General features: G+C 38.9%; 1 protein-coding gene across 4 annotated transcripts in view; it reads left to right on the top strand.

The window, feature by feature from the left end:
* The window catches only part of NUP98 (nucleoporin 98 and 96 precursor), a 106,020-nt gene that overhangs the window by 27,617 nt on the left and 52,794 nt on the right, over positions 1–25,609 (top strand). For 3 of the 4 annotated variants that reach the window (XM_036747858.1, XM_036747860.1, XM_036747859.1), the window contains 12 exons: positions 291–392; positions 717–896; positions 1,323–1,462; positions 3,701–3,808; positions 10,693–10,873; positions 12,689–12,852; positions 14,272–14,406; positions 15,819–15,957; positions 19,567–19,656; positions 20,966–21,109; positions 21,598–21,731; positions 22,765–22,952. In XM_036747858.1, coding sequence (XP_036603753.1) covers positions 291–392; positions 717–896; positions 1,323–1,462; positions 3,701–3,808; positions 10,693–10,873; positions 12,689–12,852; positions 14,272–14,406; positions 15,819–15,957; positions 19,567–19,656; positions 20,966–21,109; positions 21,598–21,731; positions 22,765–22,952 — 1,705 coding nt within the window. The remainder of the gene's footprint in view (positions 1–290; positions 393–716; positions 897–1,322; positions 1,463–3,700; positions 3,809–10,692; positions 10,874–12,688; positions 12,853–14,271; positions 14,407–15,818; positions 15,958–19,566; positions 19,657–20,965; positions 21,110–21,597; positions 21,732–22,764; positions 22,953–25,609) is intronic. The other variant, XM_036747861.1, reaches the window with a different exon arrangement.

Raw genomic sequence — 25,609 nt, forward strand, 5'->3', positions numbered from 1 at the left:
CAGGGACCATTTGATTTTTGTTTTCTCTCTGCTAGATTCCTGGAGGCCATGGGGTCCTAAAGATGGGATAGGATTTGTCCATGCCTAAGTAGCAAGTTGATGAATGTCAGCAGGGAACAGAACCTAAATCTTCTGACTCTCAGTCTAGCATCTTAAGTACAATTAAGAAGCCTTACTTTTGTTTTTATAGCCTTTAGAATAAAATGAATTAATTTTGTCATTGTTATTAAGAAATTTAGCTTGCTGATCAAATCAAACTGAACTGTCTTAACTTGATTCTGCTTTTGCAGATACTGGTTTTGGTACCACAAGTGGAGGGGCATTTGGGACATCTGCATTTGGTTCTAACAACAATACTGGAGGCCTCTTTGGAAACACACAGACTAAGCCAGGTAGGATGGTACATAATCAACTCTGTGGATTGGTCAGTGTAGACATACCCTGCTTAAAATCATTCATTAATTGGTCCCACAATAACAACGGTTAGGCTGTTCCATGAGAATGTAAATTTAATAAAGGAATCATTGGTCTGAGGATATTAACATGAGATTTCATGACTTTGTGATAGGGTTTGGTTATAAGATATTAATATTATCATTGAAAAATGACATTGATCAGTTATCTTTATGGGGATTATACTTGTGTAAGTGGTATTAGAATTCTCCTAATCCAAGAACTCCTCTCTCAGAATGATTTTCTTTTGCTTTACTTTTCAGGAGGCTTGTTTGGGTCAAATTCATTTAGCCAACCGGCTACCTCCTCTACAAGCACTGGCTTTGGATTTGGAACATCAACAGGGACGTCAAATAGCTTGTTTGGAGCTGCTAGCACAGGAGGAGGTCTCTTCTCATCCCCGAACAATGCCTTTGCACAAAATAAACCTACTGGTTTCGGAAGTAAGTAGGATAGTGTTGTTTATTGAACAGATAAGTAATAGATGGGACGGGGGAGTTTTTTTTTAATCGGTGACCTAATAATTAAGACTTAAAAGTTTAAATTTGTGTTTTAAAAAATTCAGAGGTAGAGATATGTGATCAGAGGAGAATAGTGGGGAAGGATGGTATGCAGTTATTGATTAAAAAGATAAATTTGTAGTGGCTTTTTTAGTTTCCCTTTTAAAAAAGCCTTAATTGTAAATATACACATAACTATTGCCTTGATAGGTTGTTACCTTTATAAGTTTCAATTAATTTTGATTCAGTAAATTTTTGTTAAACCTACTGTGAATAGAGCTCTATACTAGGGCCACAGAAAATTCTAAATGTTTTATTCTAGAGACTCAGATACCTCTCCATTTAGGATTTCCTTTTTCTTTCTTGTAGATTTTGGAACAAGCACTAGCAGTGGAGGTCTCTTTGGAACCACAAATACAACTTCCAACCCCTTTGGTGGCACATCCACCTCCCTTTTTGGACCCAGTAGTTTTACAGCAGCTCCTACTGGAACCACCATAAAGTTTAACGTAAGTGATTTTTCCCCCTTTGTTTCTTTGGAAGAAAGTACTAGAACTTTTGTATTCTAGGATTATGTTTTAGAATTATCATTAAAAACATTTTCTATCTCTATAGTGCATGACCTAGTTTGCCATCCTGTCAACTGTAAACATTGACACAGAAATTCAACCCAATGGACATGCTCTATATTAACTTAGGTATTAGGTTTCTTTATAAGATCTTATTTATTAATAATACTAATTGACATATTTTAAGTTGAATTTTAAGTAGTGTCAAAAACTCAGCTCAGTGGGACTGTGAAAATTATCTAGTCCAATTCCCTGCCTTTTGGAGGATCTGTTCTAGAATGTTCCAGATGTCATCTAGCTGCCTCTGTCTTATAAGACTGCTTCCTATGACAAGAAACCATCTGTCTTATAAGTCAGTATATTCCATTATTGGCTAGGTTTTGATGATTTGGAAGTTTTTCTTTTGATTAGGTGGAGACCTGTCTCCCTTTAATTTTCCCCATTTTTCTTTTTCTTTTTTGGTGATGATTAACACTTGTATATTTTTGCCTCCTGTAAATAAGTATCATCCATGAAGTCTAGTGAGGTGTAGCTGACTCCTTTTCACCTCTAGCCCTGTATACTGGCTAGCATTGCAGTTGAAACCCTACAGATTGTGAAATTCAGTCGAAGTCCATTTATTTTGTTTGACCAACTGCAGACCATTGATACCTTTCAATCAGGACACAGTATTTAGTATCTTAGAAAGGAATATGCATGTTGGGGAGGCCCTAGTATCTTATCTCTGTACTGTCTTCCTATTTTATTAACTGCTTACTGCCTCTAAATCCTGATATTGGATTTTTTAATACCAGTGGTGATGCTTGGTGACTAGTGATCAGTCTGTGTTTATAAGATTGTAGTGCATATAAATAATGGGGAGGGTGGCCCAAAGGGGGCAGCCAGGTTGTAGTGAGGTGGATAGAGCATCAGCCCTGTAGTCAAGAGGATATGAGTTCATATCTGGTCTCAGACGCTTGACCTATGCTAACTGTATGACCCTGGGCAAGTCACTTAACCCCAGTTGTCTCCAGCAACCCCCTAGTTGGGGTCTAAATGGCTAGCCATTCACTAATACATTTAAGGATAAAAGAAGAGAAGAGAAAATGGAGAAAATTTCATTTTGGGCACCTTTCTGTGAAGCCCACTTAGAAAAGTTATGGAATTGTCCATTCAGTAGCAGTTAAAACATATGTCTAAATCAGTGAAATGGCAAAATGAGGTAATAGTGTTTTTTTCAGATAGGTGAAGTGGAGAATTCCACTGGAAGAGAGGAGACTACATTCGTTTCTGCATGTGTATAGAATACTACAAGGTTTTAGAAGATGCAGGTGATGCCCAGGATAGATTTAGAACGTTATCCTAAAAGTAGTCTCTGAAAGAAGTGGTATTTTTGGCACACAATAAAGAAATCACTCCAAAAAATAATTCGGCTTTGCAATGAATTGAAATTGCTAGATTTTGGAACCTGAATTGAAAGTAAAGTGGAATATAATTGACAATGTAGAATCCCTCTTAATTCCCAAGAAAAGCTGTAGAAATTGGAAAGACAGTGAAAGTAGGAATGTTAGTTTCATCTAATACATTGTTCTTCAATAATGTGAGGCCCTAAAAGAATCAAATTTAGGACAAGTAATGTTTTAAAAGAATCACAACAGTGAAAAAATGTTTGTTGATAGAAGAGAGATAAAAGTCAGAGTATAAATGTAAGTTTTTGACCAGGTCTAAAATATAGTTTATGTATGTGTAATGGTATGAGAACAATTATCCTACATATAATAATTGAATACTGATTAGCTAAACTTAGATTTGTATATGCATTTGGTGTCTGCAAGAGCTGTTATTTTGACTTACTCAGGTATCTGTGGTGTGGGCAAAAGTGAAAAATGCTTCCATATTTGAAGAAGTGCTAAAGTAAACAACAGTCACTCATGCTCAATTTCCTAATCTGTAAAATGGAGAAAAAAAAAATTAGTAATTACCTCACAGGGCTATTGTCAGGTTCACACAAAATGATCTACAGCCCTTTGTAAATGTAAAACTGATTCATGTCACTTGTTAAAATAATGCTCCTATTATTTACAACCTGGCCCTTGGGACAGAATTGGTACAAAAATTGGGAGTTGAGATGATGAAAGCACAAGAGCAGAAATAAAGTTTGATGTTAAAATTTCATGATGTTTCTTCTTTCCTTTATAGCCTCCAACTGGCACAGATACTATGGTCAAAGCTGGAGTTAGCACCAACATTAGTACCAAGCACCAATGTATTACTGCTATGAAAGAATATGAAAGCAAATCATTGGAGGTCAGTACACTGCCATGTATTATTGATAAGCTTGGCCCTATATCTTTATCCCAAAACAAGCTTTTGTGATACAGTGGAAGGAGCACTGGACCTGAAATGGGAAGATGTAGGGTTTGGTACCCACTCTGTCCTTTGTTAACCATCTGACCTTGGGGCATCTCTGTGAGCATTGATTTCTCATCTGTAAAAGGGGAGTAATAATATAATGCTTGCACTACTTAAAACAGGACTGAACAACATACAGCCAAGGGCTGCCACTGCATACTGTCTCCTGTTTGTCATGTGACCTGCAGCAACCAACTATCATCAGTCTTTCTCTAGTTGCCTTTACTTGGAAAGTGAGCTGCTAAAAACCTATCTGCAGCCTGAAGAAGTTTAGCCTATGTTAATTTTGACCCCTACTTACTGCCAAATTGTGCAGGTCTGACTTATAAGATTGTTTTGGGGATCAAATGAGATAATTTACATAAAGCATTTTCTAGATGAGCTGTTATCACCTAGGTTCCCTAATGGGGTAGGGATGGCCAGGTCCCCTATTGATCCAATGGAATGGGGACCTGGTAAAGGCTTCTTGGTCACAGTCAGGATCACCATCTCTCCCAAGTGTGGCAACCCCTTGGTCACCCAAGGGATAATAATGAGTCCCAGTACCCGAGAGATTGGACCTCTCTAGGCAGGGTCAGAAGGGTTTAGGACAATAAGATTGAGTTTGGGGTGCCAGGGGTCAGACTTGATTATATGGATACGGAGTAATAGGTCCGAGGGTTGGTTGGAGTCCCTAATGCTGCCCGGTAGGACACATAGGGAGTCACTAAGGTCAGTTGAGGGGAGGTTGTAGGCCATGATACAAGGGCAGGCACATGTGGTTGGGCATCCTGAAGTAGAACAGAGCAGGTAGCCTGCGTCTGCTGGTGGGGCCTCAAAAAGAGTATTGAGGGGGAGATGTATGTCTTCGTGACTTTGGAAAGTCCAGGACTGTTTGTTCCCTGTAGTGATTACCCAAGTAGAGCTTAGCTTGGGGGCATGGGGATTGCCAGGGACCACAGAAAGGGTTAATAGGAAGGGAAGGGGTTAATAGGAAAATCAAGAAGGAGATCAGAACAGTCTTAGCTTTAGGGGGTCGTCGAGGGGCTCTGCCTTCCATTGTGCAGATGTAGGTGCTTTCACACGGCTGTGGTGGAGCCAGACAGGAATGGAGTTAACCTTGAATGCAGATGGTGTGGTCAGGGTGACAGTGTAAGAGTTCTTCCACTTAGGCTTGAGACCAGAGGCTGTATGTTTTCGGATTAGGACAGTGTCCCCAGGCTGGAAACAGTGGAGGTGGTCAGAAGTTGGAGTAGGCGGGGCTTCCCAGACAGATTTATGAAGCTGAGACTGGGTATGTTGCAGACCCTGTAGGAACTTAATGAGGGAAGCGTTAATAGGAGCGGGCCGCCCAAAAAGAATTTGAGGGGTCAAACCTAGTTTATTAGGGGTGCATCGGCTGCAGAGCAAGGTCAGAGGGAGTAGAGTGACCCAGTTCTCCTGGGTTTCCAGGACAAGTTTAGATAGAAACTCTTTAAGGGTGCGGTTTGCTCATTCAACCTGACTGGAGCTCTGGGGCCGTGGGCACACCCCAAGAAATTTGGCAACAAAGCTAGGGCCGTTATCTCAGCCAGTGCTAGGGGGAAGGCTGAAAGGGGGATCAATTCATTCAAGAGTTTCTTTACAACCACTGGGACTGTCTTTTTCTTCAGCAAAGACCAAGAGACATTTAAAACCTGCTGCTGGTGGTTTGACTTCAGTAAAATCCATTTCCCAATGTTTCCCTGGTTGTGCCCCCGGCAGCCCCACCCCCAGTGGAGCTGTCTCTATCTGCTTTTCGTTCACTTGTGTGCAGGACCGCATCTGGTGACTGTGCTGGTAAGGATGTTGTCTAAGTGAGGGATGTAATATCTGTCCCTGAGTAGCTTCCTCCACCAGCGGTGTGATCTGATGGAGTCTTTCCACCCAATCCCTCCCCAAGACCTCAGGAACAAAAGTTTGGCCATCTCCCAAAACTCACCACCCGGACTGCTGCTTTTTTTTCTTTTGGCCGCAAAGGAATCATCCGAAGATGAATAGGAGGGAGGAGGGGTGGCCGAGGGGAGGGGGTCTGAAACAAAAAGAAGGGGGGCAGCTTCACTGCGCGGTTGCCAGTTGCTTCAGGGGAGTCACCAAGTTGATGGCCCGGGCAGTGGAGAAGAGAAACTTGAGAGGGGAACCAAATAGAGTCCAGGAAGGCAAGGATCTCCCCCCTGCCACTGACTGTCCTACCGGAAGATGTGAGGGGGCCCCGTTCTTTGTAAATAGACAGAAAAATCGTTGGAGTCAGGAAGGAGAGTGGCAGGGTTAAGGGCAGAAGACTTAGAAAGGGTAGGGCAGGGGCTGATCTGCCACAAAAAGATGAAAGGGCTTAGTGATGTCAGGGAGAGCAAATGCAGGGGCAGAGGCGAGGGACCTTTTTAGGGAGTCAGAGGGGTTTTTGTTCCGCCGGGGTCCAGACTAGAGGGCCAGACCCAGCAGTAGAAGAGTAAAGGGGTTTAGCAAGGTCAGCAAACTCAAGGATCCAGCAGTTCACGGACCTGCTTCTTGATAGTAGGGACAGGAATGTTTAGGATGGCCTGGATACAAGCTTGAGAGAGAGAGAGATTTCCAGCCTCAAGGTAGGAAACAGAGGTGCAACAGATCTGTGCAGTAGCCGAGGGAATTTAAAAGAGACAGGAGAGAGTGAGTAGCTTGAAAGCAACCATCCTCAGTGGATGTAGCTAACAAGAGATCATTAACATACTGAATGAGGGAGCAAGAAGGGTTAGATTCCCGGAAAGGCAAGAGATTCAGGTGGGGAGCTTCATAGAAGAGGGTGGGGGAATTTTTGAAACCCTGAGGCAACCTTGTCCAGGTCAGCTGGCCAGAGAAGCCTGATGAAGGGTTGACTCAGGTAAAAGGGAAAAGGGGCTGCTTGCAGGAGCCAGAGGAATGGAGAAGAAAGTGTCCTTAAGGTCCAAGACAGTGTACACAGTGTGGGTGGGTGGCAAGAGGCTGAGGAGGGTGTAAGGATGGCTTATTGACCTTCCAAAGATCTTGCACTGGCTGAAAATCAGAAGTGCCAGGCTTTTTAACAGGAAGCAAAGGGGTGTTCCAGGGCGACCGGCACGGGACAAGGATGCCAGCCTCCTTGAGGAGGGAAATATGGAAAGCTACTGAGGAAAGAGAATGAATCTGTCTGGAGGCTAGAAAAGCAGTTTTGGGTCCTGGGGGTGGGCCACTGGAGGAGAGAAAAGCCGAGAGCTATGCCCCTGTGGGCTTCAGAAGACATGGGATACTGATGAATAGAAAACGGAGAGGCTGTGGCTAGGAGCCAGGAGGGTTAGATTTGGCCCAAACCCCAGGAACTAGGGGAAAAAAAAGCAGTCCGGGTGGGGAGAAACTCACCACAAGAAGGGCAGGTGGAGGGGGGGCAACAGGAGGGGAGGTTGGGTCTAGGTCCAGGGAGTCTGACTTACCATGGTATCACAACTTCACAATAATAGCAGTGTTTTTGGACAAATACCTTTTCTTTTTAAAGCTTCTACCCGGACCTCACAATCAAATTTTAATTTTTAAAAGAATATCCTAAAAGCCAATTATTAAAAATTAGTCCTACCAACTTTAAAAGCCAGTTTCAGAGGTCAGCTAGTTTCTGACTCCACTGTTCTCTTTTCTTTCAGTAAAATTTCCACTTCCAGGCTTTTCCCAGCTTACTGTACAAATAGGGATCCTGGTACTGCTGCTACAAAACCCAGAAGTTTATAACTTCTTAAATTAAATTTCTTTAAAAGACATGGTCACATGAAATGACTTAACAGTTTCCTAATCCATTCATTATTTTAACAGTACAATTATCAATCTAACAACACTTTAGAGAAATTGTTTCTCTAACAACACAGATGAACCAAACAGTTGTTGCCTGGCAACATGAACTTAATTTCTTACCAAAAAATGTAACAAAATTTTACAAATACAACAATATCATAAACAGGTGTAAACCTTTAGAATAATAATTAATTAATTACCAATCTGGCTGGATGTATTTGCACCTTCATCTTATCACCATTGACATAAACTTCACTTCTGAGAAAATTCACGTATGAAGCAATTCTATTTAACTTGAACGTTTGTTTTTGCCAATCAATATACTAAAAAATTTTACAATTAAGAATACTATTACAATTTGGAATCACCTGTTATAACCAGGTCAGTTTAAAGTGACATAATGGACCAATATTCATGTTAAATTTATTAGATAACTTTCAAAGTTGTATGCCTTATTCTGCATCTTGAGTCCATTACCTCTTGTGTTGGTAGGCAAAATGGGCTCCTTAGCACTTAGTTCAACAAGTGCTCTTGAATAGTTTGGCTTTTGTTCCATTTGAGTAACTTAGTGTATTTCATTGAGCCTTACTAGGTGCTAAGCCCCAGGCCCAAACCCCTATTAGGTGTAAAACCTTAGTGGGTGTGGATTGGCAGCTAAGGTGGGGCCCAAGGTGGGGCTAACTCCAGGGAGGGCCTAGTTCACATGTCTGGGATAGCAGAGGCTCTTAGACCACGTGGGTTTAAGTTGCCTCTTTGTGAAGATTCTAGGTCACGTGGGTGAGTCGCATGTGTGACTCACCCCTGATGCTGAAAAAGATATAAAAACCAGGGGTTGGCTCTCTGTTCCTTGGAGCTCTCTTACTCATAGCAGTGGGGGCACGGGTGACTCTGGGCCAGCACTTGTTCTGAGCTCCCGGGCTGAACCTAGATGTTGATAACTATGAATCTGTATTTGGTCTGTCTGTTAATGTTTGTAATTTGCTCTGAAGTTCAGTGTGCTGGCTTTTTCCCCTGAACTAAGTGAATGATATTTGTATGCTGAATTAAAGTAAGCTTGTCAACCCCTTCACCTTGCTTTCCTTAGTTAAGCAGATCAAAAGAACCTGTGCTGTTGGCAGCTTTCCGGGTGCTGGCTGTGGGTGGATCTTACACCCACACAGAAGCTGCTAGCCGGATTGTTGAAACACCTCTCTGTCTGGAGGCTTCATCTCTGGATGCAGTCCTCTGACATCATGGCTGGTCATTGTATTGATCAGAGTTCTTAAGCTTTTCAAAGTTGTTTGCTTTTGAAATGTTACTGTTATAGTAGAAATTGTTCTTTTGATCCTGCTCCCTTTATATAAGTCTTCTTAGACTTCTCTGAAATCGTTCCTTTCATCATGCCAGGATAGCAGTATTTCACTACATTTTATAATTTGTTCAGACATTACCAATTCATAGACACCACCTTAGTTCCCATCTCTTTGCCATTACAAAAAGAGCTGTTATAACTGTTTTTACATAAGGGTCCTTGTCCTTTTCTTTTGATCACTTAGGGATATAGGTATAGTAATGATATCATTCAGTCATAGTGTATACCCAGTTGAGTAATTTTGGGGTCATAATTTCAGATTGCTTTCCAGAATGGCTATATCACTTCACAGTTTTCCCAACAGTGTATCAATGTATCTATTTTCCCAAAGCCTTTAAAACATTTTAATTTTTTGTTAACTTTGCCGATTTGATAAGTATGAGAGAGAACCTCAGAGTTGCTTTAATTCATATTTCCCTTAATTATTCATGATTTGGAGCCTTTTTTAATGTGCTCATTCACAGCTTGGATTTCTTCCTTTGAAAATTGCCTGTTTTATTAAGCATGGGGGGAAATTTCTTTTGAGGTTATAGGGGAACCGATGCATTTAACAAATTGATAAGAATTATTGAACTTTTGCAGTAGCCTCACTAAAGCTCTTCTCAACTCCATTTTTAGCCTTGACCCATCCTGCAGGTGCTGACATGCTGTACCATTCCTCCGCTCAGAAATATTAAATGGTTGTCTGCTGATGTTTAAATGAAGTTTATTATCTTCTAGCTTACATTGAAGACCTTATGTCACTTGGTGACATCCTACCTTTCTAACGTTATCTCATTAATTTCCTCTGTACATTCTATGCTTTGGCCAGTTTGTATGACTCTCTGTCATTCAGACTTGCACTGTACTCTTAGCCTTCCATGCTGTTATTTATGTCTGGATTATCCTCCCCTTCTTTCTTTGCCTATTGAATTCCTAGCCATTCTTGAAGCCCAATTCTAATGCCATTTTGTTCTGGAAATGTTCCCTGAAACTCCCTATTTCCCCAGTGTTACCAACATTCCCTTTCACACCTCACTTCTAACTTCCGTTTTGTTAACCCTCTAATGCATGTATTTGTACTAAAAAAGACTGCATGTTATCTGTGCTGGAATCTTATTCCCCTACTAGAAGTAAGTTCTGTGAGGTCAGAACTTAGTGTCTCATCTAAACTTTGCATTTCTCTCAACATGAAGCACAATGTTTTTCATACATTTTTTGTTGTTGAATTCTTTTAAGAGATCCCTTTGTTCTCCACATTTTATTTTAGAATGAACATAGCATTAATGTCTAACAGCTAGGTTGTGTAGTGGGTAGAATACAAGGCATGGAGTCAGGAAGACCTGAGTTCAAATCCAGCCTCAGATATACTTAACTAGCTCTGTGACCTTGGGCAAGTCATTTCACCTCTATCTGTCTCGGTTTCCTCATCTGTAAAATGGGTAATAATAATAATAGCACCACCTTCCAGGGTTATTGTGAAAATCAAATAAAATAATTATGAAGCACTTAATACAGATAGTGCTATGTAAATGTTTGCTACTATATGATTTGCTTTTAGTGATGGGGAAGTTAATCATTCCTATGGTTTTCTGTGTAGGCATTCACATGGAAGTTTGAGCTATCAGATACTCATTTACCTGTGAAATGACTGGGAATGTTATGGTGTTCCTTTTCTTAGGAACTTCGTTTGGAAGATTATCAAGCTAACAGAAAAGGTCCCCAGAACCAGGTGGGAGCAGGTGCCACTACAGGGCTATTTGGCTCTTCTACAGCAACCTCCAGCACCACAGGCCTCTTTGGAAACTCTACCACTAATGCAGGTTTTACGTATGGGCCGAATAAAACTGTCTTTGGGACAAGTAAGCACAGAGAATCTTAAGTGGATTATATTAGTTTTCCTTTATATTGGGAATTGGCTCCGTGTTGTATGCTGAGTATAGTAACATTGTGTTAAGTGAATTGCTTGGTTTCCTTTTTGTAATTGTTTTATTAAAAATTCATCATTGAACATCAATACAATAGACTAAACTTGCTTAGCAACTACATTTAAATTAATTTCACCATATAAACTAAGAGTGTTTCAGTCATTCTTTCTCATTCCTTCCTCATTGGGTTTCTTTGTCCGTTTGTTCTCATTCACTTCTCTTTATGGTTAAGGTCTGCATGTTCTGGTTCTACTTTTTTCACTTTGCAATAGTTTTTAAAAGGCTTTCCATATATTTTTTTCTCATGCTTGACCATCTTAAATGCATTATACTACTTCTTTTTGTTAATGTGCCACAATTTATTTAACCATTCTCTTGCTGTTGGGAATTTAGGTGGTTTCCAGGTGAGATTTTTTGGGAATTTTTTATTTTTACGATTACATGTACTACTATGAAAATCTTGAAACAAATATAAGAATAAATAAAATTATTAGGTCAAAGGGTATGATTGTTTTTGTAACTTGTACTATGTATTGTCACTGATGGTTTTGCTTATAGAGTATATCTCTTCCTTCATAACACACCAGCATCGTTTCCTTGTTTTAATTATCTTTGCCAATTTGATAGGCAAAAAAAAGTAGTAAGAATTTGAAGTGGTACTTCAGTTATTTTAATTTGCATCTCTGATTATTAGTAAGGTTGAGCATTTCTCAAGTGGTTATTAGCAATTTGCATTTCTTCTTTTCACAAAAGTTTCTGTATTTCTTTTTACCATATATCCATTATGGATTAGGCTCCCTTTGTTTTCAAGAATTGGATTCCAACAGTGGAGAGAATGTTGGATTTACAGTCAGAGGATCTGGGTTTATACCTAGTTTTGCCACTTACTTTTTTACCTTTGGCAAGTCATTTAACCTTTTGGGCCTTAGTTTCTTTATCTCAGAAATGAGAGGATTGGGCAAGATGGTCTCAGCTCTGTCTTTGAAGGGGAAGAAAGAAAGGAGCAACATTTATTTATTAAGTTCCTACTATGCCAGGCACACTGTCCTAAGCACTTTACAAATATTCTTATTTGATCCTCAATGACCCTGGGAGGTAGATGCCATTGTTATTTCCATTTTATAGTTGCGGAAACTGAAGCAGATAGCAGGTAAATTACTTGCCCAGGGTCACACAACTAGGAGGTATATAAGGCTAGATTTGACCTCAGGTCTTTCTGACTCAAGGCAAGCTCTCTATCCATTGTGCCACCTTGCTGCTTCTGTGCGTTAATCCTACTTGAGTTCTAGGAGCTTTCATGATTCACCTTTGGAAAAGAATGTAGCACATTGTAGAAGGCTATGTTAAATGAGGCAGTCTGGTGAGGTAGAAAACAACCAGTGTACTGGAATTCAGGAGAGTTGGGCTTAAGTGCTGGCACCATTACAATTTTGGACAAGGCCTTTAATCCCTGTATACCTCAGTTTCTTTGCTTGTAAAATGTAGATAATCATACTCCTCACCTTTCAAAGTTGTCTGAGGTGAGGTCATGAGATAGGAGGTATGTGAAAAGGGTTTAGTTGTGAGGAGGCTATATTTGCAAACTCTTGTCCTTTAAATGCTTGCAGGAGTTTGCTTTTTTGCTGTGTATAACCGATACCTACTTAGAGAAAAAAACTATAGAATATGTTGTATAAGAGTCCAGCTACACATGGACTGCTATTTTTCCTGGATTTATTTTTCTTTTGCATTTTCTCTTTTGCCTGAAAGGTACAACTGGATTTGGGACAAATACAGGTAGTCTCTTTGGTCAGCCAACTCAGCCAACCACCAGCCTCTTCAGTAAGCCATTTGGTCCAGCTGCAACCACCCAGAATGCTGGCTTTTCGTTTGGGAATACCAACACTCTTGGACAGCCAAACACCAACACGATGGTAAAGAAACAAATACATAGCACAGGGGCACTGACTAATAGGGAGGGGCACAGTGCTGCTGCAGTTCTGAAGAGCCAGTCATCTCAGTCCAGTTGACTTACCTGGATGCTGTTATGCCTCTGCTTGTGGATCTTGAATTTCCCCCTTCTGGTAATACTTGGCCTTCCCTTTCCTTTCATGACTTCCTCCTGTGGAAAAATCCCTCCCTTATCTGAAGTCACTTCTCTTTATACCCCTTTTGTATTCTACTCTATTGTAATCATTCACATCTGTGCCTTCCCTTCTCCACTAAATTGTACAAGTGCTTTGAAGGTAGAGACCGTGTCTTATTTATCTTTGTGTGTATGTGTGTCCCCAGTAGAGTGCCTTGCACATAGTAGGTATTATTGCAGATGTTTATGGTTTGAATGAATGAATACTTTTCCAGTGTCTGTAGGCTTTTCAAAGTAATTTATAACAACCTAATTCTTAAAAAGTTGGGAACCTGAAATTTGGATTGCCTTCTTGCTGGTTAAGATTGTGGGTCCTTGCAGAAAAGGGCATTGCATTCCTTAAATGGTCATTAGCTCTTTCCTTAGGGGCCCCTGGTTGGCGCATTGTATAATGGAGTGCCAGACCTGGAGTCAGGAAGACCTGAGTTCAAATCTGGCCTCAGATAACTTACTAGCTGTGTGACCCTGGACAAGTCACTTAACCCTGATTGCCTCAGTTTCCTCATCTGTAAAATGAGTTGGAGAGGGAAATGGCAAATCACTCCAGTATTTTTGCTGAGAAAACACCAGAAGAGGTCATGAAGAGTCGGACACAACTGAAATGACTGAACAACAACCACTGACCCTTTTTTAGTACGCATCAGTTCAAGGTTGCATTGAAAAGATTACTACGCATTCTTACCACATTAATTCATTATCCTGTTTTTATGTGTTTTCCCCTAGTTATGTGCAATTTAAATAAGCTGTATTATTAGAAGTATTGGCAGTTCAAACCTGTTTAATTTTAATCAAAGTCCTTTTTTTTTTTTTCAATGCCATGTTTTGGACATTAACAAAGTTTAGTTTATCTTGTTTTCAGTGATCTCATTTTCATGGAAAATTATATAACTAGTTGCATAATCACCTCAAAAAGTCTAATTTTTTAAGTCAGTGGTAATAATTAGATCTTTTAGCCTTTTTCTTGGTAAAAGAGGTAACTGGCTCAAATTAGCACTGCACTAGCAACAGTTTTATCATCTTTCAGAATATCTGTTCCCTGGATCCTAAAAGCACTGTTTGATATCAAGAGAATTAGTTGTAAAGTCTATTGATTAACATACTTGAAGCTGCTTCTTATCTTTAGTTGACTACATAGGCTCTGTGGGACAATTTATAAGACAAACTGGGATTGGCAATGCTTGCTTTCAACTTCGATTACTGTTTGCAGGGTTTATTCGGGGGAACCCAAGCCTCATCTGGAAGCCTTTTTGGGACAGCTACAAACACGAGTGCTGCTACTGGATTTGGAACAGGAACAGGCCTCTTTGGGCCAACCAACACAGGATTTGGTGCTGTTGGTTCGGTATGTATTCAGTGTTGACTATGATTTGAGGGTACATGGATGTAACCTGCTCTTTAAAAAATTAATATCGTGACAAGTTTATGAGGAAAGGCTAACTTTGCCTGTTTTTGTCTGTTTTTAGAAAGTGCATTATATGGTTTGATAATATGAGAGTTTTTTAATAATTTTATATATGTGGCTTTGTGCTTAGTATGCACGGAACTTTTTTAATACAGCTCAGTAGCTGTTAGATGCAGCTACAAGAATCCTTTAGCGGTTTTATTTTCAGTACCAAAATCTTGGGAATTTCATTTATTTTTATTGCTAATGCTTTTTAATGTACTTCTGGAGTATTGTTCCATTCAGAGTATATAATTAATTGTGCAACATTATTGTTGAATGTGAATAGAAATGATAAAAACATTCTGTTAGTTTCAGATCAAACCATGTTCCTTTGCCTAGTTCTGTCCTCTGACCTTGAGCAGCACTCATTATAGTGTTTGTAGAGGAGTCTTTTTGGTGGTTGCCTGGTGTCTGATGGCTTTCATGCTGGTAGCCAAACTATTGGCTTCATGTCCTTGTAACCTAACTCAATTGAAATCGTATAAGTCCTAAAACAAAATTGTTATTAAAATATACATGTGGTTATAATGATAACAGCTGACAATTACATAGTGCTTTTAGGTTTCCAAAGCTTCATCCCAATAATGAGAGTAAATCATATTTTGCTAGTTGGAATAATGGAATTCACATGTAAGCTACAGTGTGACATGATATGAATACTTCTTGTATGATGTGACATGAGGATGTGGAAAGAGTGCTAAAGTAGACCAGATTTTCCAATTTCTTCTTTTACACTATCTGACCATGAGCATAACTCTTAACTTGAGCCATGGTTTTCTTATCTCTTAATTAAGCATAATTTTATTTGCATTCCACACCTAAGAGAGCTATTGTGAAAATAGAATGCTTTGTAAACTATGAAGCACTGCATAAATTTGAGTTTCTTACTCTATCACTTAAAGTAAAGAGGGAGTTGGGGTGGGAGAGTATCAGTCCTGTTATCCTGGAGCTTGTATTCTGATATTTCTAGCCAGGTAAGTGAGGTTGAGAAATAGATAAAATTACAAGATGTTTTTCCAAAATTTTTACAGTGTCTGTCTTTAATTACTGTAACTTTGTTTTAGTGGAACATTAATTGTATAAAATCCATTACAGTGGCCAGGTGTTTAACTACCGGTGTAGCTTTCTTCCTTCTCACTCCTTATGTTAATATTTTTGCAGTTTCCTAGACTTTGATATTATGCTCCTAAAGAGCATACTGCTGTTAGTTGGAACTGTTGATCTGCTTGACTTACTCCACTCATTACCTCTTGTATTAAAGGAAACACTTCATGATACTGTAATATGTATTATATTCTCTTCCTTTTTAGACCCTGTTTGGCAGTAACAAGCCTGCTGCATTTGGAACTACTACAACCAGTGCTCCCTCGTTTGGTACAACCAGTAGCGGGCTCTTTGGTAACAAACCAACCCTGACTTTAGGAACCAATACAAACACTTCCAATTTTGGTACATATAAAAAGCAGGGTTAACTCTCTTAAGTTGCACTGACTATACCACACTCCAAGTCACCAATCTCCTAATACTAAATGATTTTGAATAATTTAAAATGCTCAGGTAAGCCATGAAAGGTTATAAAAGAGAATTGCAAGTCATGAACAGTGACTAATAAAACCGTATCCTTTAATTTAAAAAAAAAATTCATTCTCATAGAATTGAATCCTGTTCATTATTTCCTAGTCTTCCCCCTCCTTTCTCCCAACTTAGAAGGTAACTTAGATCCCTAAGAAGTACATTGACCAAACAGCATAGTGCCTTATACCTTCTTGTAATTGTTTATCGATCTAAGATGATTTTGTGGCATGCCTGACAAAGAGAAGTTGCTTTTGGTGTAATAACCTAGTCAGGTCTGTCTCCAGTTGTCCTGATCTATATCTTGCCACTAGACCCAAATGGCTTGGGAGGAGAAAGTGAGGCTGGTGACTCTCTCTCTTAAATCCAGTTCACAAGCAAGTTACCTTCCTGATGTCATGGTCCTCTTCAAGAATGAAGGACAAACAGCAACAGCAACAACATCCTAGTCAGAATGTGTGCTGATGGCATATGTGCTAGCCCCAAGGCCCAAGCTATTCTTTTCTAGGAGATGCTTTTTGGAACAAGATTATGGTACCCAAATGATCAATGTTTAGTTGTTTTAATATAGAAATTGAAGAACTGAATCATGATGTACGTCCTTAAATTTAACATACTGGATCATACGTACTTCTGGAATTTTTAAATTCTTTAGTCAGGGGCAATGTCTTGACTTAAAGTCTGGTGATAATTCCTGACGGACCCATTTAGATTTTTCTTGGAACCAAGTTTTTTGTAGAGTTTTATATTTTCTAAGGAAATATAGTCCATCCTCTTTGGGAGATGGTGAACTAAGGGACTTGATTAGTGTAAGTCAGCAATCACAGGTTAAACATCACCATAAATATTATTCCCAGGCCAGCAGTGAGTTTTTAAAAGCTCTTATATTGGAGAAAAAGACAAGTCTGCTAAGATATTGAGGTATGGAGTTTGTGTTATTCTGAGCTTTGTTATTATGTTGGGCAACACGAGTGAGGCAACAGCTACAGTGAGGCAACAGCTAGACTCTGGTGGTATCACATTTTAATCTTAAATTGATGAATTTGGTGTTATGGGATACCATATCATTCACTTACATTGATTTTGGATTTGTGCTTAACCTCTCTTTGGCTATAGTTTATGGGAAAGAACAATATTTTCACTCGGATCTGAGATAGTAGATGGTAGATACTCATTAATCACAAATGAAGTATTTAAGCTTTGTCCTAGCTTTAATCTTTTTCCTATCTAGAAAATGATTCATGTAATCATAGACTTGCTAACCTTGGAAAGTGCTGTAGATGTTTTCTAGTTCAGCTTTCTTCTTTTGATTATCCCCTCTTTGATCTCCCCTAACAAGTAGTCATCAAGCTTCTGTTTACTGCATATGTGCTGTGAGATATGTGCAGCAGTACTACAACTGTGGTTTCCATTTATAGATCTGGATGTAATATTTCTTTTTATTTTTTAATTTTTTGCAAGGGGGAAGGCAGGGCAATTGGGGTTAAGTGACTTGCCCAAGGTCACACAGCTAGTAAATGTGTCAAGTGTCTGAGGCTGGATTTGAACTTAGGTACTCCTGACTCCAGGGCCAGTGGTCTATTCACTTCGCCACCTAGTTGCCCCCATAATATTTCTTTTTAACTGTCAGGAAAATCTTATAAAAGATGTATTTGTTAGAAGTAGTGAGTCCGCTAGTATGTTTCCAGCATTGGGTCTAGCTTTCTGCATGTTGATTTGAAGTACAATGGATTCACAGTTTGTAATCTTTGTGACTGTCACCTACTTAGTGTGCTAGATTCCTAATATTTGTAAAAAGATCGCTTCCTTAAGAGACAGTTAGCAAATCCTTTATATAAGCAGTGTAATATAGCTTTTGTTCCCTCCAGGGTTTTGTTTTTTTGTAGTCAGTTTGTAGACTTTGTTATGCTGCCAAATGATGAGCAGAAAGCCAGTTTTTTAGTAGAATGTGAAACTTTGTCTTAATAATTAGCTGATTTAGAAAAATTCTCAGTTCATTTTTCAGTGGACTTCCTCTAACATTATTGTACTTAATTATGAGTCCTCCTTCTACCCTCCTCATTCCCTTTTTGCTTGCTACAGCTCGTCAATAGTCCTTTCTTTGTTTATGAGCTATTAAAATGCTAAGGGGGGGGTTGTCACTTAACATACGTTAAAAGGTCAACCATGTCTTTTTTTAATACTTAAACTTTCTTGAAAATTCTTTATCTTGCACTCTTTCAATAGTGGAAAGAGAAATCCTAGTATTGTATATCAAGAGCTATATGATAACAACAGCAATAATAATAGCTAACATTTATATAGCTCCTGTAATGTGTATAAATGTTAACGTTGACTGATCCTCACAACAATCTCAGGAGGTAGGTGCTATTATTATCCCCATTTCACAGTTGAAGAAGATGCAGCAAATAGAGGTTAAGTGACAAGGTCACCCATGTAGTAAGGGTGTGTATTGTTTAGGTTTGAACTTGGTCTTCCTGACTCTGGGCCCAGTGCTCTATCCAGCTGCCATATTATCTGTTCTTATGGGCTTTCTCCATAAGTCCCACATACTCCCTTTATACTGTTCCTTCCCTTCCCTTTGATGTACTTAGGAGGCCTTTTCTTTTTGACTTATTTCTAGTTCAAAGTTAACTTTGTCCTCTTTCTATGATAGCCTTTCCTTGATATAGTTGATTTTGCTTCACTAAATAACATGAAACAATAGAAATCTTAGGAAAATGCGTATATGTACAGAAGGAAGAGTAGTGTAGAGGTATCTTAGGCGATAGCTAAGGATTTTAAAGGAAAACCTACAGTTTTCTCAATTTCATTATATGATTTATCAGTGAGGAAAGGGGTGTTGCTGAATTTTCATTCATTTTTTTTTCTAGTGGAGAACTGAGGAAGCACACTTAATCTGGAAATCACTTATATTCACTTGCTGTGCTCCTAGCATGATATGCCAGTCGATACTTTCACATGTTTAGATGTAGCCATAAATGGTCTTGTCTGTCTCTGCCTCTGAACTGGACAGTAATGTTGATAGTGTAAATAATTGAAGGTGGGCTATATAGATTTTGAAAATCAGTTAAATATATTAATGGAGCAGTGATTTTAATTAGAGGAGTTAAAGTCTCTGGCTCGACCACTGATTGTGAACTGCATACTTTGGCTGTAGATTAGGAAGGCCATGTGTGTTGGCAGTGTTATAAGCCTTCCAAGAAGGATGTCCCTTAAACTGAAGTGTAGCCATGATGTTTGAATATTTCCTTCCTCAGTGCCATAGTATCATTACAGATCTTTTGAGGATTTGAGGAAATCATTCAGAAACCCTTTTTCCATGTCATGTAGAGAATTCAATAGCAAAATTGACCTACAGATTGGGAAAGCTTAAGCCATATAATCATTGTAAGAATTTCAGGCTTTGGCCATATTTTTTTGCATGTTAGGGGAAATGTGGTGTTGCCTTAAGAGCATAGTCGTTAACTTACCTTGTCCTTTCAGGTTTTGGTGGAAGTGGGAATATTTTTGGAAGTAAAACAGCACCTGGTACTCTTGGAACAGGACTTGGAACAGGCTTTGGAACAGGAACAGGTAACTAATACTGGCACAATGAGAAAGTTACCAAAGAGAGGGCCATGTTTGTTTGTCCCTGCCTTCACTTTGGCTTTCATACTTTCACTTCTGTTTTAACAATCCAGCTAGCAGCTTCTGTGGGGGCGTAAGATGCACTCAGGAGGCTGCCGGCACGCCGGGAAAGCATAGGTTCTTTTTATCTGCACGGTGAAGGGGTTGACAAGCTTTCTTTAATCCAGCATTCAGTTAGTTCGGGGAGCATACAGACAAGCATCAACAGACAGACCAAATACTGATTCATTCACTTACTTCAGGGGAAAAGGCCAGCACCCCGAAGTTCAGAACTAAATACAAACAAATTACAAATATCAACAGACAGACCCAATACAATTCATAGTTACCAACACCTCGGGCTGGCCCAGAGTCACGCTTGCCACCACTGCCGCGCCAACTGGAAAGAGTCTTCAAGCTGTCTTCTCCCCGCTTATAGAGTTTTTGACATCATCAAGCGCTGCCTGAATGACCAGAGCCGATTGGTTCTTGAGTTGGCCCCTTCCCCTAGGACCCTGGGAGGTTCACCTAGGTTAACACCCAATAGGGCATGGCTCTGGAGTCAACACCTCCCCTCAGCCAGCCCCATGAATCATCACACAGGAAGTTCTCTGCACCCAGGCATGGGTCTCTGGGCTTCCTGCCCCGGAAGAGGTCACACAGACCCAGCACCCAGCAAGACTCAATGAGATAAACTGAGTCGCTCAAAGAAAATAAAGGCCACTCTGGCCACAACTTCTTATTGTGCTGGGACACTAGAGATGGGAGAACCAGATTTCCATTTTCACAGAAGAGATGCTAAAAGTGTTTCGTTATATTTTGGTTTTGTTTTGTTTCTTTAACTACGTGCTTGAGTCCATGAATTAATGGCTTGTTTGTCTTAGAGGCCCTTGGCTTCTTTTCCTAAGTTTTTTATGTTAGCTTTCTTTCTCTTTCGTTTTTTCTCTGTTTATTAAACATTTATGAACAGAAAAGCCCAGCAGCTAGCAGGTGCCAGCAAAAATTCTCTAACATTTAAAAGAGCAAATTAGTTGGATTTTGTAGCACTATAGTTTACATATTACAAATTCAAAACTTACCAGTAGGTTGGTGGTCTAGGTACCTTAGCTTTGGAAATACTTGTTTTATTCACAGAAATGTTTTCTTTGCCTTGAAAATGAGTGGTGACTTTGAAGAATCTGAACAAAATTATCATAATCTAAGTCACTTGAATTTTCTATAGCCCTCAAAAAAGACTTATTTTGACTGATAGTATTTTTTTCCCTTCTTCCCATAGCTCTTAGTGTTGGGCAGGCATCTTTATTTGGAACCAACCAGCCCAAGATAGGGACAGGGACCTTGGCCACAGGAGCTTTTGGAACCCCTGGATTTAGTGCTACCACAAACACCTTGGGTTTTGGTGCTCCTCAGGCTCCTGTAGGTAAGTACTGTGCCTTTGAAAGGCTCCTTCAAGTATTTTTGTGTCATATTACCCTACTGACCTTAAAGTCAATCAACTAACTCATTTCTGGTTATCTAGTTTGAGGTTTGAGAGATGTTCAGTTTCTTGTATAGTCCTCTCCTATTCCACATTGTATGTAAAAATGCTCATTTTACTTGATATTTATGCTAAAAATAAAATGGGAAAAATAGTACTGAGAAATTATTATTGTATGGAACCTGAAAATGGACCTTGCTATGCCTTGTTTCTCTTTCCCAAATGCTATTGCTAGTCTCCTAGGTTTAGCTACATCTACTATCTACTAGAACAGCCTTTATAAGGAATTTTTTTGTAGTTGGATAAATGGCTAGAGGATGAACCTTCCTGAAGGCAGTGCTCTGTCTGTTGGCAATGTGCAGAAGTTTGGTGGAATATATGTGCCACATTGTATGGGAAACTCACCTTGCTCTTTCTTTGACTTTGTGAAGCCTTGACAGATCCGAATGCTACCGCTGCTCAGCAGGCTGTTCTCCAGCAGCATATCAATAGTCTGACATACTCACCATTTGGAGACTCTCCTCTCTTCCGGAATCCTATGTCAGACCCCAAGAAGAAAGAAGAGGTAAGTTAGAAACATTTAGGGACTTGCGTGGGAAATTTCTTGTAAAGGAAAGGGAACTTTGTAGGCAAACATCACTGTCAAACTATGTGGAGTGATAATCTGTGTCTGATCCCAAACCCTATGAGGTCTGACCAATATAAAGTGTAGTGGGACTATCACTGTTCTTGATCTGGGTACTACTACTAATATACCGAAGGTGGCAATAATTCTTTTTAATGGCTACATTGTGCTGTTGGCTCATTGAACTCATTATTGAGTAAAAACCCCTTTCTCCCCCATCCTTTAATTATATCATTGCTTTTTAATATGGACTTTACATTTATACCTGACAAATTTAACTTGCTTTCGGTCCATTTTTCTAGCCTTCCTGAATGAATCTTTGTTCAAATTTGTGTCTTTTTAATAAGGAGAGCTTATGTTCTTTATCTAAGTGCTCAATAGAGGTTGTGGGCTGGACAAAGAAACAAACCCCTATGAGCCTCTTAGGTTCACTCTTCACTCTAATCCATATTTTCTTTTAAGTTAGCGAAGAACCCACCTAATTTTGTTATCCTACGTATTTCTCACATCCATAATGTGAGGATATTGCTGCCTTATTTGCTTAAACCAGACACATGGGCTTTTTGTTATGATGTGCCACAGTTACCGTTTGGTATTTGAATACTGTCTAACAATTGGAGATTACATACTACAGGAAAAGGTTCTTTGGATGTCCTCGTATCATAGGGAAGATGAAAATAGGATGCTTGCATCCCTGATAGGATCATGGTCCTTGGTGGATTTTGAAACTGAGTCCTCACTTTTTGAAGCAGAGGGTACTTGACTTTTATTTTGTTACGCACTTGTTGCTTATATTTTGTGCTCAGCTTTGAATGGGATGTATAAATGTTATATCATCATCTTTCTTTCACATTAGATTATGATCTGCAGGGAACCTCTTGGTTAATGGAAACAAAAATAAGATTACAAGAATTATACTTAATGCTTCTTGGGTTTTTTTGTTTGTTTGTTTGTTTTTGTTTTGTTTTTGCAGAGGTTGAAACCCACAAACCCAGCTGCACAGAAGGCTCTGACCACTCCTACTCACTATAAACTGACGCCTCGCCCTGCCACTAGAGTCCGGCCTAAGGCTCTGCAGTCAACAGGGACAGCCAAATCCCACCTCTTTGATGGGCTAGATGATGATGAGCCATCTCTAGCCAATGGAGCTTTCATGCCCAAGTTAGTTTGGACACATTAGCATAACATAACATTTAGAAAGAGCAAAGTCATCACTGTTATAATCTTTATTCCTTTCTGTTCCCTTATCTCATTTTTTGTTCAGGTGGTCTTTGTGTGTTTTTAATTCTATGTGCACTCTTCATTAATGGGTTTCCATGTGTCTGTGTCCATAATACCAATGATTTAGTGTCATGGAAATCTTAAAAAGATAATAATTCTCCTCTTATTCCTCAAAAATCAAAACTGCTTTTGGCATTTTGAATAATTGGTTGTTTGCAAGCATGTGAATTTTTATGTCCTTTTTATAAAGGATTATATAGATACCCAACACCTTGCCCTTTGAGTGCATTTTCATTTTGATATTTAACTTTTTCCTTTTTTTGTCTAAATTTTTACCAAGACAGTCGTTTAAAACCTTTTATCTTCCTTTAAAAGTTGAATAATTAAAAAAAAAACCTTCAGCTAGCTTATGTCTTGATAAGGGGGAGTTGCAGAGAATCCAAGATTTGTTAATTTTCTTGACACTTTGCGTCATGCTGAACCTTCGTTTTGGATTTAACAACCCTAAGTTTTAGAAAACATTTGTACTAAAAGTGAAGTAGTAGTGGATCCTTCAAGTTAAAGGAGACTTCAGTTTCTCAGGGATCAATAATTCAATCAGTGGCTACCCATAAAGCAACTGATACTATGTCCTTTAGACACAGTCCCTGATTTTCAGGAACCTTATAATATAGGAATTCCTTGATTTAATCCAATACATTTTCCAACATAGAGATCATAGAAAGATAAATTAAGGGCTGAGTATATAATGAAAAGATCCCGGGCCTTACAAAAGGAGCAATTTTAGAGTTCCTTTGTATTGGATTAAATTACTTTTTTTATTAATTAGAAAAATCAGTTTTCTTTCCCACACTATGCCCAGTGATTAAAAAGGACAAAATTCATGTAACAAATATGCATAGCCAAGCAAACTGATTACTGTATTGGTCATGTCCAAAATAATATGTTTCCTTCTTTGTACCCTGAGTCTGTCACTTCTCTGTCAGAAGGTGGGTAACTTTCTTCATCAGTTGGACCTCTGAAATTGTGGTTAGTCATTGTATTTGATAAGCGTGCCTAAGACTTTAGAAATTGGTTGTTTTTACAGTTGTTTTTGTATAAATTGCCCTCCTGGTTCTGCTCACTTCACTCTGCATTAGTTCATACAGATCTTCCCAGTTTCACTAAAAATATCCCTTTCATCATTTCTTATGGCACAATAGTATACTCTTACATATAACAAAAATTGTTGAGCCATTTTCTCTGTTGATGGCGGGCACCCTTCCAAGTTCATTTAGAAAGGATAAACTTTACCTCCACTTGAGGGGATGGGTGAGTGCAACCATTCTGGAAAAGCATTACATAGTTCTTGAAAATCTGTGGAATTGGATCAGCTCAAACCTAGTAGGAATTGAGTTTTATTAGGTTGTGGCTAAAGACTGCCAAGACCAAAAACAGGTTTATATACTTATATTTCCCCCAAGGCCTACTTTTTCCTTCCAGAAAATGAAGCTATAAAATGGAGTATAGTTTTTTATCATCCTCCTCCCATTCTAATTTTTTTTTAAAAAAGGTATATTATCATCCCTTTGTTATTTACACCCATAGCTTTGTCTTTGGAGTTTTAAGCAGTACAGGTGGTTTATACAATTAAAAAACTTACCTGATACCTTTTTTTAAAAATACAGTTTACAAAAACTGACTTTTTGGGTGGAGAAACACCAGATGTAGTGCTAAAACCACTGGAATTGGAATCGGGAAGGACCTAGGTTCAATACAAATTCTGACATTTATTAGCCATGAGATGTTAAGCAAGTCATTTTCCCTTTCCTCATCTGTAAAAAGGGGATAATACACAACTACCCCACTATATTTGCAGTGAAAGCGCTTTGTAAACTTTAACAGGCGTTATTCATTAATATGTAAACCTTAATGTGAGTAAATTTTATTAAGTAAACTTTTTTTGCATAAAGTAACGTTTGTGTATATATATATATCCTATATATGAAGACATATAGGAGGATGGTAGCTATAAATGTGTATATCTATAATCTGATAGGATAAGTACATATTTGTGTGTGTGTGTGTGTGTATAGTAGGATATGTTTGTGTGTGTGTGTATCTTTATGCATTATAAATTTGCCTAATAAAATACACATTCATTGATGGGAAGGTGGATGGATGGATAGAGAGACAAATTTTTCAGACACAATGTCTTTTTGATCTCTTTTGGCCCTCAATTTGCATCCTTTTCTTTTCAGCACATATTTGTGTATTGGCTGCTTTCCTTCCTCAGCTATACCATTCACCTCTCTGCCTGTTTTCTTAAATGTAAAAGAAAGGGGTTAAACTATATTGGCCCTTTTTCGCCTCTTCCAGCTCTTGATCTGTGATCATCTGATTGACATTGATCGACATAAGGAAATGTCCTTGTGAACATGTCCCTCAAGTTTACAAACACTTTTGTCTATTTAAGACAAGAACAGATACTTAACAGGTTTTCTAGCAGATTGAAACACGGTTGCAATATTTAGTCAAAGGAACATTTTATACATGTAGCCTGCTCTATGTTGTTTTAGCATTTGAAGTAGGTGGTATGTGACAACTTGAAGTTCTCA

The sequence above is a fragment of the Trichosurus vulpecula genome, chromosome 2 (assembly GCF_011100635.1).
Source record: "Trichosurus vulpecula isolate mTriVul1 chromosome 2, mTriVul1.pri, whole genome shotgun sequence".
Classification (NCBI taxonomy): Eukaryota; Metazoa; Chordata; class Mammalia; order Diprotodontia; family Phalangeridae; genus Trichosurus; species Trichosurus vulpecula.